This window comes from Candoia aspera, chromosome 5, assembly GCF_035149785.1.
Source record: "Candoia aspera isolate rCanAsp1 chromosome 5, rCanAsp1.hap2, whole genome shotgun sequence".
Taxonomy (NCBI): Eukaryota; Metazoa; Chordata; class Lepidosauria; order Squamata; family Boidae; genus Candoia; species Candoia aspera.
Genome location: NC_086157.1, coordinates 103,831,033 through 103,845,411, shown reverse-complemented (window position 1 = coordinate 103,845,411; position 14,379 = coordinate 103,831,033). Strand labels below are relative to the sequence as shown.

The following is a 14,379-nucleotide window of genomic DNA, read 5'->3' as shown; positions in this document are numbered from 1 at the left end:
AGCATCAGGCTAGAAACCAGGAGACGGTGAGTTCTAGTCCCACCTTAGGCTGGGTGACCTTGGGCCAGTCACTCTCTCTCAGCCCTAGGAAGGAGGCAATTTTCAAAACACCTTGCCAAGAAAACTGCAGGGACAAATCCAGACAGTTGCCAGGAGTCAAAACTGACTTGAAGGCACACCCCACCCCCAAAAGAAAAGAAATCACTGAACAGAGTATCTTTATTATAGGTACTAACCAGAAAAGTATACAGCTGTATAACATAAATTGCAGAGCACAAATGGAATTGCATAACAATTTCTAATTAAGTTAAGAAGAAAATAAGGTGAAATGAAATGAAACAAAATAAAATAAAATAAAATGGAAAGTGCTAAAAGGTTAGATACTTAAGGCTAATAATTGCATTATAAAACTACCTTGCAAAGGTGTAAAAATACATAAAGTAGAGTATATAAAATGATATAACAATTTAGATAGAGTTGCCAAATGACATCCTTTATTGTTATTATTCCATCTGGTCAGGTTGAATAACAGTTGCCTTGTTTCACTATCTGCTTTACATCGAAACAAGCTCTGAGACAGAATTTGCAGCTTTAAAAGTGACATCATCATTACAGCCTGCCTAAAGAAATGAGATATAAAGTTTGTCTGGTTTGGCAGAGAATTTACTTAGGAATTAAATGCAGGTGGTGAATTTCAGGAAAAAATTGGCAATACAGCAACACATGAGCTATAGTTTCAGCGACTTCCAAATGGCAAGAAAAAAGCTGCCCTGTAAAGCGAGTACATCCAATAAGGCTGAAGGTGGCATATTAAAATATGCTAAGGTAAAGATCTTTACGATAGGTTATTTTGCAGAAGGAAGATATAGAGACATTTGGCTGGGACACAAGGTTTACCTAAGTCCCCTTTCTGAAAGCAAGGGAAACTCTTAGTATTCTCTCTCTGCAAATCAATACCCATTATTTGCTGCTCGACACCTTCTCTCCAAAGACAGAAGCATTTCTGGGAACCAGAAGCCAAATCCATGATAGGCTTAATTTAACCTGCTTATCCTTCATTCAGTACTGTATATATTTCTCCTCCCACCCCCAACTATGAGAAATTTCTAATGATACCTGTAGGGTCAGCCTTGAATATTTTCTCTTAAAGCAGAGACCAGCCCACAGTGCCAGCACTGTAATGTCTGATTTACTCATGAACCATATGACACACTCCTTAAGGTAAAGGTAAAGTCCCTTGACGTAAAGTCCAGTCGTGTCCGACCCTAGGGGGCGGTGCTCATCTCCGTTTCAAAGCCGAAGAGCCGGCGTTGTCCGTAGACACTTCCGGGTCATGTGGCCAGCATGACGACACGGAACGCCGTTACCTTCCCGCCAAAGCAGTACCTATTGATCTACTCATATTTGCATGTTTTTGAACTGCTAGGTGAGCAGGAGCTGGGACGAGCAACGGGAGCTCACCCCGCCGCGCGGTTTCGAACCGCCGACCTTCTGATCGGCAGCTCAGCGGTTTAACCCGCAGCGCCACCGCGTCCCTTTTGACGCACTCCTTAGCTTGACCTTATTTCTCCCTCTGGGTTCCATTTTCTTCCTTTTATCATTTTAAATCTACTTGTATCATTGGTTTTTCAGTTAGTTCGGGAAGTTCTGATTGGTTGGCATTTGGCAATATTACTCACGAGAGTGGTTTCAAAGCTGTAGGATCAGTACTGCAATGTTTTCCCCCATCTCCCTTTTCCTCAAGCAGTGGAGAAACGCTTGTTTCCTTCTGTCAGCGCTGTTTTTTACCGTATGGGTACGTAGCTGTGCAGCTGCGCCATCTTTTAAACTGTATTTCTGCTCAGTTTTGACATTACAAAAAGAGTAGAAATGGAGTTTTGACATTACAAAAAGCAGAAATGGAGAGAAGAGAAAAGCTATGAATTTATTGAAGGATTAATTGCAACTCCTGGGATGCTGCATCGACAGCCAGTCAACTTAAGCACAGTCAAAGCACTGTGCGTCAGTGTAGGAACCACACCATGCTTTAAACAAGGAAATAGTGTGCTGCGTTCATTAACAGGTGCCCACAAAGCAGAATTGCAGTTGGAAGAAGTAGCCTTGCCTCTGAAACAAAGGAGACTCCAGTGTAGCATGCCCAAAAGAATGTGCAGAATGAATGAATGAAAGTTTATTTATTTGAGAGTCACATACCTTTAAATATAATTAAAGACCTGAACATTACTGGATGTTCCCCTGCTATCTAGTGTGTGATGAGCGAGAAAGAAATTTAAGTGATCTGTGACTGACTGACGACAGAGAAAGAGGGAGGGAGAGACCACTTGTAATAATGAAGCACCGTCTGAGCATCACAACCAAAAGAAACATCTAAAACGGGTTAAAGCAATTGCTGGAGCGGGGCACTTTCAGAATGGGGGCACACCCTGAAGTTACGAGAAGTTAGTTTTAAATGCCCGATTCTTTCTTTTTATGTTTGTGTGGCTGTGCAGCTGGAGAAGCTGAAGGAGGCCAGCAAGACCAAGCAGCGCTGCTCTCGGGATCCCTGCAAAGGGGACGAAGAGAAGATGGTGCCTGGCAAAGTGAAAGAGGCCAGTCTGAAGAGAAAACCGGGTGAGCAGGGGAAGAAGAGCCTCCAGCTGCTGAGAGAGATGCAATGTATACAGTCCTCCCTTCAGAAAGATGACATCAATTGGGACTGCTGAAGAGTCTTCCCCTGTGGGGGTTTGCACCTTTTTCCTTTTCATTCTGGCTGCAGCCAACCAGCCGCCGTGCTGGCTGAAAGACAGTATTATAGTGGCACCTTCTAAACAAAGGGTTCTCCTATTCCACCTGTATGCCTGATCGTATTGCCATCATGAGGGGAACTGGGGATGGGCAGAAAGGGAAGAAAGGTAGGCGCCTTATTGCTGTATTGCTAAACCCCATGTTGGTACCAGCGATGGCTATATTGCTTTGAAAAGTAATCCTTGCCCTACAGTTCTGCTTCTGACAATTAACTGTAGTCGAGACGGTAGGGTGTGTGTGTGTGTGGTTTTTTTGTTTGTTTAATTTCATCTCCTGGAGAGTTGAAAGTGATGTGGGAAAAGCATCAGTGTCAATTTTTTGCAGCGCTCTCACTTGGCTTTATAAACACACAGGGCCTTTGAATGGAACAATGGAATTAAGGACGGTGCCCCTTTTGACTCTTTCAAGATCCTTTTATCATAAAGCAGCTTTTTCTTTAAAAAGAAATAGCTCCTTCTTCTCAGCATGGAGAACTCTGTATCGCCACTCATGCCTCGATGTTTGAGCAAGGTGCCTGTTTTGAAAGATGAAAATTGGGCACAGAGGTAAGAAGAGGATTTTCTTTGACATTCAATTAAACACCATGATTTTTTTTAAACCAACCAACCTCCACATCCATTTTAGCCATGGAATCTAAGTGATGTGGTTTCAGAATAAAACTGAATTGCCAGGTTGATTTTATCTCACTTCTACTGTTTTGCTGAAAAGCATGAGATCAGTATGTGTGTGTTTTTTTTTCCAAAATAAATAGTGCCTTAGATCATGCTGTTTAATACTGGCAGGCAGCTTTTTAAAAACGATTATTCCCTAGACTAGAAGATCTGGTGGTGGTTCTGGTACTAGGCAGTTTTAATGTACATTCAACAATATTATTTATTATATTAATAATGTAAAGGCTTTCTGATGATTAGACTGTAGTAATAACTCAAAATGTCCTGTGCTTTTTGAGGTTTGATTGGACTGCAATAAAGGCAATGTGCTAATGGAATAAATTAGCTGGGAAAACCAGTGCTCTTTGATCTCCCACTTAACATGGACTGCTGGACTTCAGGAACTGATCTGTGTAATCCATGCACAAAGCAGGTTGTATCATTAGTTGACATTTTTGCCTTGGTGACAGATTACTGGCTGTAATGAGAATGGATGCCTGGCAAACTGGCTGGTGGGCCCAGCCTCTTTCCATCTCCTGCCAAAGCAGAAAAGGACCTATGCCCAGTCAGCCACTCCAGTCTAGTTGTCTCTTGCTCTCTTTTGCAAAAAGATGGAGTAGAAGGAACTAGAATCACCCTTTGCTTGGGCTTGAAGCAAAGTATGAGGGGTCTAGTCTGAAAATTAGCAAACTGGAGGGTGATGACTTTGGGGTCGATGCCCTGACTGTGCTCAGTGCTGCAATAAAAGGAGAAGCTATAAATGGCCTGCATTAGATGCATGGATGCTTCAAAGCTGATTGGAAGAAGTGTTGCTGTCTATTGCAGCCACTCTGCTTCCTTGGGCTTCCATGCAATCCTGAAAAAATAATGCCACTACTTTAAGAATCCCATCAAAGGCTGGGGTCCCCAAAGTAGCGGTATGTTCTTTCCACATTCATAGAAGAGCTAAAAAAAAAAAAGTTGGGCTGTTTTAATGACCAGCAGAGGAGAGTCTGAGGCCTGGAGCACTGTTTCCACATCATTTTCAAAACTTGCACAGCCCTAGTCACAGTACATACGTAGATACATAAATACAAACTATCTGACAGAAGGAATCAGATAATAGTGGGCATGCACCGTGCTTTGACCGGGGTGGCCTGAAAGGCATCAGTTTGGTAAAGGAACACTTTTATGTCATGAAAATCACTGGTGCTTCTGTTCCAAATACACAAATAGGATCATAAACATGTTTACTCTGCCTCTAAACCATGAGTGGAATACAGAGTTGTCATAAGGATGCATCACTTGTGTGATTATTCTTCCTGCTTTAGTCAAATTGCACTTGGATCTGTTGAAATTGCTTTAAGTAGGAGGTTGATGTGAAAAATCTCAACAGTTCTGCTGTTAGCAGATGCTCCCCCCTCCAACTTTTATACAGAAGGCCTCTGATGTGTCCCCTGCACATCTTTAGATGTCTTGGACTACAAATCCCATTCCTATCAGTCATGCTAGTGTGAGAATTGTAGTCAGAACTAGAGTGCCCCAAATCAGGGAAGCTTTTTTTGCTAGCTGGCTTCTGCCATTGGCATACTTTGCCATGCATTCTCAATTGCAAAGCAAGCTGGTTGGCCAATCTCTACAAAGCTATTTTGCAAGACTGAATCTGAAGTCGTTTTTTAAAAAAATGTTCTTTATCTGATGAAAAATGCTATGTGCTATTAATAAACTGGACATTACTAGGTCTGTCTCATTTATCAAACCACTCTGGCTCCCTTTACAGATGGGCTGCATGTTGTTAGGTAACATGCTCACAGTCTGCACCAGAAGTATGACTTCTACCTGTAAATTGTCAAGAGTTATTCTGCATTCCTCTTCAGAGATAGACAGCTTGTTTTGCTTACTGACTTGTCTGTATAGAGGACTCTTTTTGTGCAATATAGGATAAACAGTTTAAAAGGACATCAGAACACAGTCGTCAAATCTTTATGAATGGACTGTCTTTGCCACCCCTTCCCAGTCTTCATAGGGGGGCTGCTTCCTAGCACTCCAGATAATATATTATGGCACTTATTCCTCATCTAAATAATTCTTGGTAATTAAGAATGAACTCTGAACTTTCTAAAACCATGACAAATTAAACCCATTAGACTTTCACTACAGACTGCTTTGTGCAAGGCATAGCCATTCATTTGCCTTCATTTCTGCAGCTGAGCTGTAGAAGGTTCCTCCCTCACCAACATCTGAATGTCACTAGGCCAGGAGGCTGGCTTCAAAGGCTGGACAGCTGACAGAACATTCCTGTGCCAGGTGATCTTCTTGGTGACCCCAAGGGAGCCTGCTGGTCTCAGGTGCCCCAACAGACCATCTGTGTCTCTCACTGAACTGTCAGCATGGTTGGGCATTTTGTTATTAGCAGAGGCCATAGGACCTGGTGTGAATAACACAAGTGACTGCTGCTGTTAAGCAATCATAAATGGAAGCATCTGATACTTAAGTTGAATCTGCTTGTACTGGGATCCCTTAAATCTGTGGGTAGGATCCAGTTGCTCTCTTGGTGGGAAGAGTGCCAGGGGTCCCAACTTAAGAGTGTGATGTAAACAAAAGTCTGCATCTGTCAGTGTACCACTATTAGAGTTTAGATACACAGTTATGGATGATGCTTTTTGAGTTCTGTGGAAACATGCTCTTAAATGCTCAGTACCGTTTTGTCATAAACAGGTGAAATATGCCAACAAGCAAGAAAATGGCACTGTACTCTTCAGTTTATAATGTATCTTTTCTCAAGGCAACACATGATCAATAATCATGTTTAAGACAACGTAGGAAAGCCATCATCTGAGGCAAGTTAATACAGTCAAGGGGTTGTAGGAAAGGATTTGCTCTATCTTGGTGGAAATGCTAGAATAGATTGAACCACCATCGATTACAACTGTGAGGATTCTGTCTGAATCTTCCTGGAATACTAGACATATTACTTGTCCTTACAAAAACAGTTCTCCCCATCTGCAATCTGAAGTTTCACAGTCTGCTGTTACCATCCCATTTTGTTGCGTGTCTACCAGACACAGCTCAGTCCTGTCCCACCCCATCATGACTTCACAAAAACAGAATTGCGCACTTTGACAAAAAGGGAAGTTACACTGTCCTTTGTAAGATTGGCACGTCCTTGTAATTGTCTGCTAAGGCCTGTATCTTGAGGGAGCTAATGTTAAAGTCCAGTTTGATATACAAAAGCTTTACAAAGCAGTTGGAAAACACACTGGATGCTTGGGCTACACACCTAATAAATCCTGGCTGTTGGCAATGCTGGCTGAGACTGCCGGGAGTTGTAGTATAGATACCATAGATGATCTTAGCCAAAAAGCAGAACAGTAAAAGTCAAGTTGCGGGAATACAACTTGGAAGGAAGTCAGAAGCAAGGGTGACGCTAGAGCTATAAATTAGACTTGCCTTGCATGGCACCCTCCATATGTAGTGGGATTATAATTCCCAGCATTCCCTTTGAGCATCCTGCTTGAGAATTCTGGGAGCTGCACTTCAACACATCTAGGGATGGCTGCTGTAACCCATCTTTCCATCCTCTTGTGAAAATTAGCCTACTGAAGGTGTAGGAAGAGCTGCCTTTAGCAGAGAAAACTACTGGCTCATCCAGCCAAACGCTGTTTCCTTCTCTGATCAGCAATGGTCTTGAAGACTGTCATTCTGAGACTCACCTGGAGATGCCAGGGATCCAATAAGTTTTTAAATGCAAAGTAATTAAATCTATTCAATCTCTTGGTGTGTTCATGGAACATGCTAAATCATAAACCATGATTTACAAACCAGAATAGCTAAAGCAAAACTGAACAAACTAGATCATTTGTGTCCACCTTTTGACAGCACTGCATGAACGAGACCATCACTTGATTTGCTAACCATGGTATATAGTTTAACTCCCTGATTTACAAGTCACAGCATCCAGAAGTAGAAAGTGTACATTTGGCCTACTCCCATGGATGGCCCCTAAGTTACCTTTCCCCAACCTAAGTGCTGGCTAGATATATAGCTTCAATTGCCAACATCTTTAGCAGTGGCCTTTCCTCAACCAAACATTCTCCAGATGTTGAATCTACTAAGATTCCCAGGAGTGCTCCATATCTGGAGGGCCCCAATTTGGGAAAAACTGCCCTATAGGCTGCTTTCTTTACATGAAGACCGCTAGAAACATACATGCATGACAGATCTGTTTCCTCATCCCTGTATAAAGCAGTTAACCTCAGAAGTTTTGAGTTTGCTTTTGCTCCTTTTAGAAGTAATATTTGTATAAATCTGAGAGACCACAAAAAAGCCTATCATTGGTAAGTGTCAGAAGCCAAGAATGCATAAATTCTCATATGCACAATTGCAATTTCTTAATGTTCTTCATTTCTAGCATGCAACTCACTGTGATTATTTGCATTCCACTTGCAAATCCCTCTGTTTTGTGGAGCAGTTTTTAAGTGGGCAAAGATAAAATGGGAGATAAGCAAGGTCCACCATGTGCATCAGGAGTCCCTATGAGGCTCTCTGGAGGTGGCTAGGTTTGAAATAAGTACGCACCCAGTATAAGTGCATTACTCCACAGCAAAAACCAATTGTAAAGACCTTGAGCTCATGAATAAGTCCTATAGTTATGTCTTGAGATGCCATGCAGCTAGTTTCCTTGTAATTAGCCCACAAGAAAATTAATTATATAAGAGGTCTTTTTAAAAAAAAGTTTTCACCTCTTATAGTGTTACAGCTGTAATAAAATACCCTGGAGAAATATAATATAATAAATACAGTGTCTAGACTCAAGACAAGTGTTTCTAATCATTTCAGTATCTTTCCTAGAAAAGGGATCATCAGCAAAGAGTCTGCTCCAGCCTTTCTCAATCTGTTGCTTTCCCACTGTGTTGGATTACAACTCCCATCAAAACCAGCCAGGGGATGCATCAAGACATTGGGAAGAGCATCAGGTTTTGGAAGACCGGCATGCATGATGTCATACAATCGTCTGGACTGGGGTAACACACTGCGCAGGGGAACTGGTCCTCTCAGAGGAGGAAGTGGAGCGGTTGGTGATTTCTCGCTGGAGCTCATCCACTTTTTTCTGAAGTTCTGCTCGTTTTGCTAGGAGTTCTTTGTAGCGATTGTGGACTGGTTCCTAATAGCAAAACAAAAAACATTGTGCAAAGTCTTGGGACAGAGGATGAATAACAACGTAGGTTTTTTTTTTCCCCCCCATGACCTAGCAGAGTTCCAGAGCCTTTTTCAATACCCAAATTCTCCTGTAAAAGCTGTATTGGGCCCAACTACAGAGCCACCCCCCTGGAATAACACTCACACATATAATTTCAAAGATGGTTGGATTTTGGACCAGTCAGAGCCCAATGTGAGGAGAAGGCACATTTATCCTCGTGGCCATGCGGTCATCATAGAATGAACGTCTTCTAACATTGCAAGCCCCAGAAAGTCCACTGACGGTAATTGCAATGCTTAGAAATATCTGATTTCGACCCAAGTCCCCTTTCTCCTCCCAATGAATCAGTTTACCTGTGGTTTCATTCGAGGATTCCACCGGATGTAGTATCCTACCCAAAGCTCTAAGTGACGCATGCTAGCCACAGGATACAAAACATGGTTGGTATAGCTGGCATACAAAGGGTTGGTGAAGTCTTCAACCTGACTGTTGATATAGGACCACAGCGATACTGTCTTTTGTGAAAGGCCCTGGAAAGAGTAACGAGATGAGGGGAAAGGTGGAGGAAGAACGCCACATTTCTACATGTTGCACTTGTGGTGCACTTGTCTGGAATCTGAAACTCCAGAACTCTACAGTAACTCTCCAGAAAAGCCTAATCCATCCTTCTGCACCAGAAAGGACAGAAATGGATTAAATCCAGCAAGCAAGTTTTACTGGTTAAATATAAGTTAAAGCTCCATCCCTTTGTATACTATGTCTGACAAACTTGAAACTTAAGAAATATCAAGATAGAGGCAGATCTATCATCATACTACTGTATTCATTTTATTCCCAAGGTTCAGTGTATGAATGCTTGAGCTTAGGTAGTCAAAACAGCCCTTTTCATGCACAAGAGGGAGCTACCTTGGGGAGAACCCCAAAAGTTTTAGAAATTCAAAGGATCTATCAATAACAACAACAACAACAAAGGAAGAAGCGACCCAAGCAACACAGCGTGGGATGGTAATTGATTTATGGGAAAAACTGGAGAAAAAACGGAACTGAATAACTTGGGAACTGTTCATGAGGTGGCCTGAATGGGAGCATCTACAATGACCAAGAAACAAGACCTAGGGTGAGTCAATGCAAATTCAAAGGCAGGACTGAGAGCACACAGAATAAGACAAGGTTCAGGGCTGCCCAATGCTGGTAGCAGATCGAGGCACTCCTTACGATTCTCTTTCTGAAGGATCCATGATCTTGTGGCCACATAAATAAATGGTTGTATCTAAAGGAAAGTGTTACGACTGAGAGGTAAGTAAAAAAGAGGGCCAAATCTGCACTTATCCTTGACATGGAATGGCCTGGACCTCCCTGGCAAGACTTGTGGATGCATCAGACATTCAGACCTTTGCATATAATTCAGCAGAAGAACCTCTGCTTTTCATGCAAGAGATCTCATGTCTAACCTCTAGTCTCATTAAGAAAGGCTGGGAAAGTCTCTTAAAACTTTGGAAAGTTGCAGTCATTCAGCGCAGAGAATACTAAGCTAGAGGAACCAGTTCCTGTTCTAGAACATGGAAATGCACATTTTCATTTTTGTTTAGTTTGCAGGTAATGGAGAAACAGGATGTAATGGAGTCACACACTTTCATGTGTCTATTTACATCTCATTTTTCCTGCAGGACTGTAAGCTTGTTCCCCCAAAAACTCTATGAGGTTGATCAGACTGAGAGAGAAGGAAGTCCCCAAAGTCACCCAGAGAAGGTTTATAATAACTGGAGATCTGACCCAGGATTCCACCAATGCTGGTCCTACATTCTAACCGAGCCTTCTCTACCCTGAGACCTTCCAAATATATAGGAATACAACCTCCAAACTATCCAGCCAGAATACTGTAGTTAAACACATCTGGAAGAGGCCAGGCTGAGGAAGCCTGCTTTAACCACTGTTGCACAGTCGCTGATTATTCTGATACAGGAACCCAATCCACCTTAAAGCTACAGCCTGAGTCCATCTGAAATGAAGGACAGCAATGCTGGGAAACTGCTGTGCCCAGTTTGCAGAAATGGGCTTAAATTGCTTGGTCCTGAGAAAGTTCTAGAACATGGCTTTATGAAAACTTCATACAGGGGGGAATGACATAATGCAACATCTGTATCTTTTGGTCTCTGGGAGCTTAAGGGAAGACAGACTGTATATACCATTTGGATAGATGCCATGTATCCTTTCCTGCCATACCACTGAGCACCAGGACCTTGATAACTCCTAAAGCTAATGCACTGTATATAGTAATCTAAAGTGCCATGGTCCATGAGTTCAATTCCCATAGAATAAGATCTGGCTATGTATGTCTGATGATTCACAGTAAGGATGAAACTGTCCCACTGCCATCAAGGCTAATAGCCACTGATCCCCATGGCCTCCATGAATCATTCCAGCCCTTTTTGAAGTCAGCCAAGCTGGGCGGTTTACAGTAAGACAAAGTTTAAAATTCAATACAATTATAAATAATAAAAACAAACACTAAGCGTATAAAATGTGATAAAATCAAGATGGCTGAAGATTCTTTATCAGTCCATGAGTGTAAGGGCCGTTCTAAGGTACTAGCCTTCCCCAGGAATGACTATTCCCCTTCCCGCTTCAGGCATGCTAGCAGAACCAGGTATTTAGTTTTTTACGGAAGTCCAGGAGCAAGAGGGCTTGTCTCACCTCCGGAGGATGTTCCAGAGGGTGGGAGCTACTGCAGAGAAGTCTCGTTTCCTGGACCTTGCCAAACGGAATTCTCTTACCGACGGGGTCCGCAACATGCCCCCTCTGCATGATCGGGTGGACGGGTCAATGTAACGGGGAAGAGGCAGTCCCTCAGGTAGCCTGGCCCCATGCCATGTAGGGCTTTAAAGGTGATAGCCAACACCTTGAATTGGACCCGGAAGCAAACTGGGACCCAGTGCAGCTCGCGCAGCCAAGATTTTTTTATGTGCCAACTTTGGGGCACCTAGAATTGCCCACATGGCTGCATTCTGGACCAGTTGAAGCTTCTGGATATTCTTCAAGGGTAGCCCCAAGTAGAGCGCATTATAGTAGTCTATACGGGAGATGACGAGGGCATGAGTGACCATTCGAAGAGCCTCTTGGTCCAGGAAAGGGCATAACTAGTGCACAACACAAAGCTGCGCCAAGGCCCTCCTGGCCATGGCTTCCACCTGCTCTTCAAGCAGGAGCCATGAGTCCAGGAGGACTTCCAAGTTATGCACTGGGTCTGTCTGGGGCAGTGCAACCCCATCCAGAACCAAAGATGACAATTTCCAAGATCCCGAGGAGCCATTCATCCACAGCCACTCCGTTTTACCAGAGTTCAGCCGAAGCCTGTTGTTCCCCGTCCAGGCCCCCACAGCCCCCAGGCGCTGAGAGAGGGAGGTCACAGCATCGCTTACTTCACCTGGGATGAAGATGTATAATTGGGTATCATCAGCATATTGATGATACCTCATCCCGTGGTGATGGATGATCTCACCCAGCGGCAGAAGCCCTCCAGACTAGCCCTGGAAACAGCAATATCTGTACATCCCTGTTCTAGTCTCATAACCATGAGCAGAACTGCAAGCTGAACATCAGTTTGCACCCCAGGCAGTGGCATCTCCAGGGAGGAGTCAAGCAGGCAAGAGTGCAATGCCACACCCACCATCTTGCCTGTTTTCACCTCCCCCTCTTGTGGACACTGCTGATCCCTGGGATCTCAGTGCTTTAGGGAAACAGAATATTTGACTGCCAATTAGGTGAACTATTGCAATGCTGGGAAATCCATCATTTGAAATCCCAGCTTCAAATTCAGACTTGGCTAGGAAGCCCAGTGAGTGATTTGGGGCTAGCCACAACTGGAGACAATACAGGAGTGATTTTCCACTGCTTTCTTCCAGGATTTACTTGCCTTTCAGTCCAACCTACAATCCTGGAAGAGGATATATGTACAAATGCATTAAATAAAATAGTTACAATCTATGCTACGTTTAGATAGGAAGGGTTGGTAGCTTTACTGATTATTGACCATTTCTTTCCCTTGTGGCTTTCTCCCCCTGCTATGACATCTTCTAAAGGATAAATAAAAACCACAAAGGAACAAGTGTAACTGGCAATATTCTTCGGTATTCTTAGCATGTTATTCCATTTCAAAATTATTCACAAAAGAGTAGGGGGAAGTATTTTTTTTTTTCAAAAAAGAAGCGTTGAGATAGTTTACCTCTTTCACTCTCTGCTGTTCACTGTTACACAGGAATGTCCCAAAGAGACAGCTATAGAGATGGTCAAGGATGGTGAGGAGCAAGAACTCATTGAATTCAAAAGCTGTGGGAAACTTGAGGGGAAAAAAGGGACAAGCATTGCAATAGGTACTGGATATTTCCCACATGGCACTTGAGAGAACGTTTTCCTGCAAGAAAATTATATTGGAGAATGTGTGTTGTCTAGGTAGTCCTCATTTAACGACCACAATAAGGATTGGAAAATTGGTTGTTAAGTGCTGCAGTTGTTAAGTGAGTCACCATGTGACTGGACCTGATTTTATGACCATTTTTATGATGGTCACCATGGTTGTTAAGCGAATCCAGCTTCCCCAGTGGACATTTTTTGCCAGAAACCGGCGAAAAAGGTCACAAATTGCAATCATGTGACCTGGGGGGGAACAGTTTGCGACGGTCACAAGTACAAGTCATAAAGCACTTTTTCCAAGGCCGTCTTAATTTCAGACCATCGTTAAGTGAATGATCATTAAGCGAGGACTACCTGTATGGTAGTACTGTAAAAGAGATTATCCCATTTCTAAAACTTGGTGCAAAAAATGGTGTTACTGTCTGCATTCCTTTCTGCATCTTTTTGGAAAGGATACAACTGCCTTCCAAAAATAAGAAATGACTATTTTATATATGCCATCAAAAACTGTGGAATGACAGCCAGAAATGGAAGGAAGGCTGTCCCCAGAACTATAGGCAGATTTTGACATACTGTAGCAGAGAATTTCTATAGGAAGGGCTGGCAGAGAATTGGGATTAAAACCCCAAAGACTTGCTGCTGATGAGTGAAGACTATAACTGGGATAGCTGTAGCCCCCATTTGGTATCTCAGGATCTCCTCAGCAGCCTTTAGATCAGTGTTTCTCAACCTTGGCAATTTTAAGATGTGTGGACTTCAGCTCCCAGAACTGGAGTTGCTGGCTGGGGAATTCTGGGAGTTGAAGTCTATACATCTTAAAGTTGCCCCTGGGGTGACGGGGAGAAGAAAACTGGTCAACCTTTATGTGGGTTTTGGGCGGATTTGTGGAGTGAATCTGTTTTCACTGTAAGCCTCCATTTTACTCCATACAATTCTTCTCGTTTTGGAGTAGATAAAGAGACTGGCAAGGTACCTTAACTCTCTTGTAAAGCTTAAGACACCCATTTTGCCACTGATCCATCCCTCACAACAAGATGAAAATGTTTCTCCATTATTTAAAGGACTCATGTGGACACCCATCTCAGCATATGACGCTGGGTGGCTAACAACAATGTAAAGCACCAACAATCCCAGAGATAAAAGTATAACAACCATCATTACCACCAACAAATGTTGACCGTGGCACATTTGAATATGCTGCTCTTGGAGGAAATAAATAAATAAACAAACCACGGTTGCCACTGCGATACCAGTCTGCCTCTAGTGCAGACCATATGGAGCTATGTGGATATTGGTCAGACAAATTCAAGTTCCAGTGTTTCTACAAGGCAAGGAATGCCTTGTTGTGTTAAACTA

The 14,379-nt window shown here is 42.9% G+C and overlaps 2 protein-coding genes across 3 annotated transcripts in view; one reads left to right on the top strand and one right to left on the bottom strand.

Moving 5' to 3' along the window:
* The window catches only part of CEP57 (centrosomal protein 57), a 29,324-nt gene extending 23,150 nt beyond the window's left edge, over positions 1-6,174 (top strand). For both annotated transcript variants that reach the window (XM_063305881.1, XM_063305880.1), the window contains one exon: positions 2,490-6,174. In XM_063305881.1, the coding sequence (XP_063161951.1) occupies positions 2,490-2,702 (213 nt within the window). In that variant the 3' untranslated portion in view covers positions 2,703-6,174. The remainder of the gene's footprint in view (positions 1-2,489) is intronic.
* Positions 6,158-14,379, bottom strand: part of MTMR2 (myotubularin related protein 2) — a 40,204-nt gene continuing 31,982 nt past the window's right edge. Inside the window, exons 13-15 of the mRNA XM_063305879.1 lie at positions 12,836-12,949; positions 8,967-9,143; positions 6,158-8,577 (exon numbers count right to left, since the gene is read on the bottom strand). Of these exons, the coding sequence (XP_063161949.1) occupies positions 8,416-8,577; positions 8,967-9,143; positions 12,836-12,949 (453 nt within the window). The 3' untranslated portion in view covers positions 6,158-8,415. The remainder of the gene's footprint in view (positions 8,578-8,966; positions 9,144-12,835; positions 12,950-14,379) is intronic.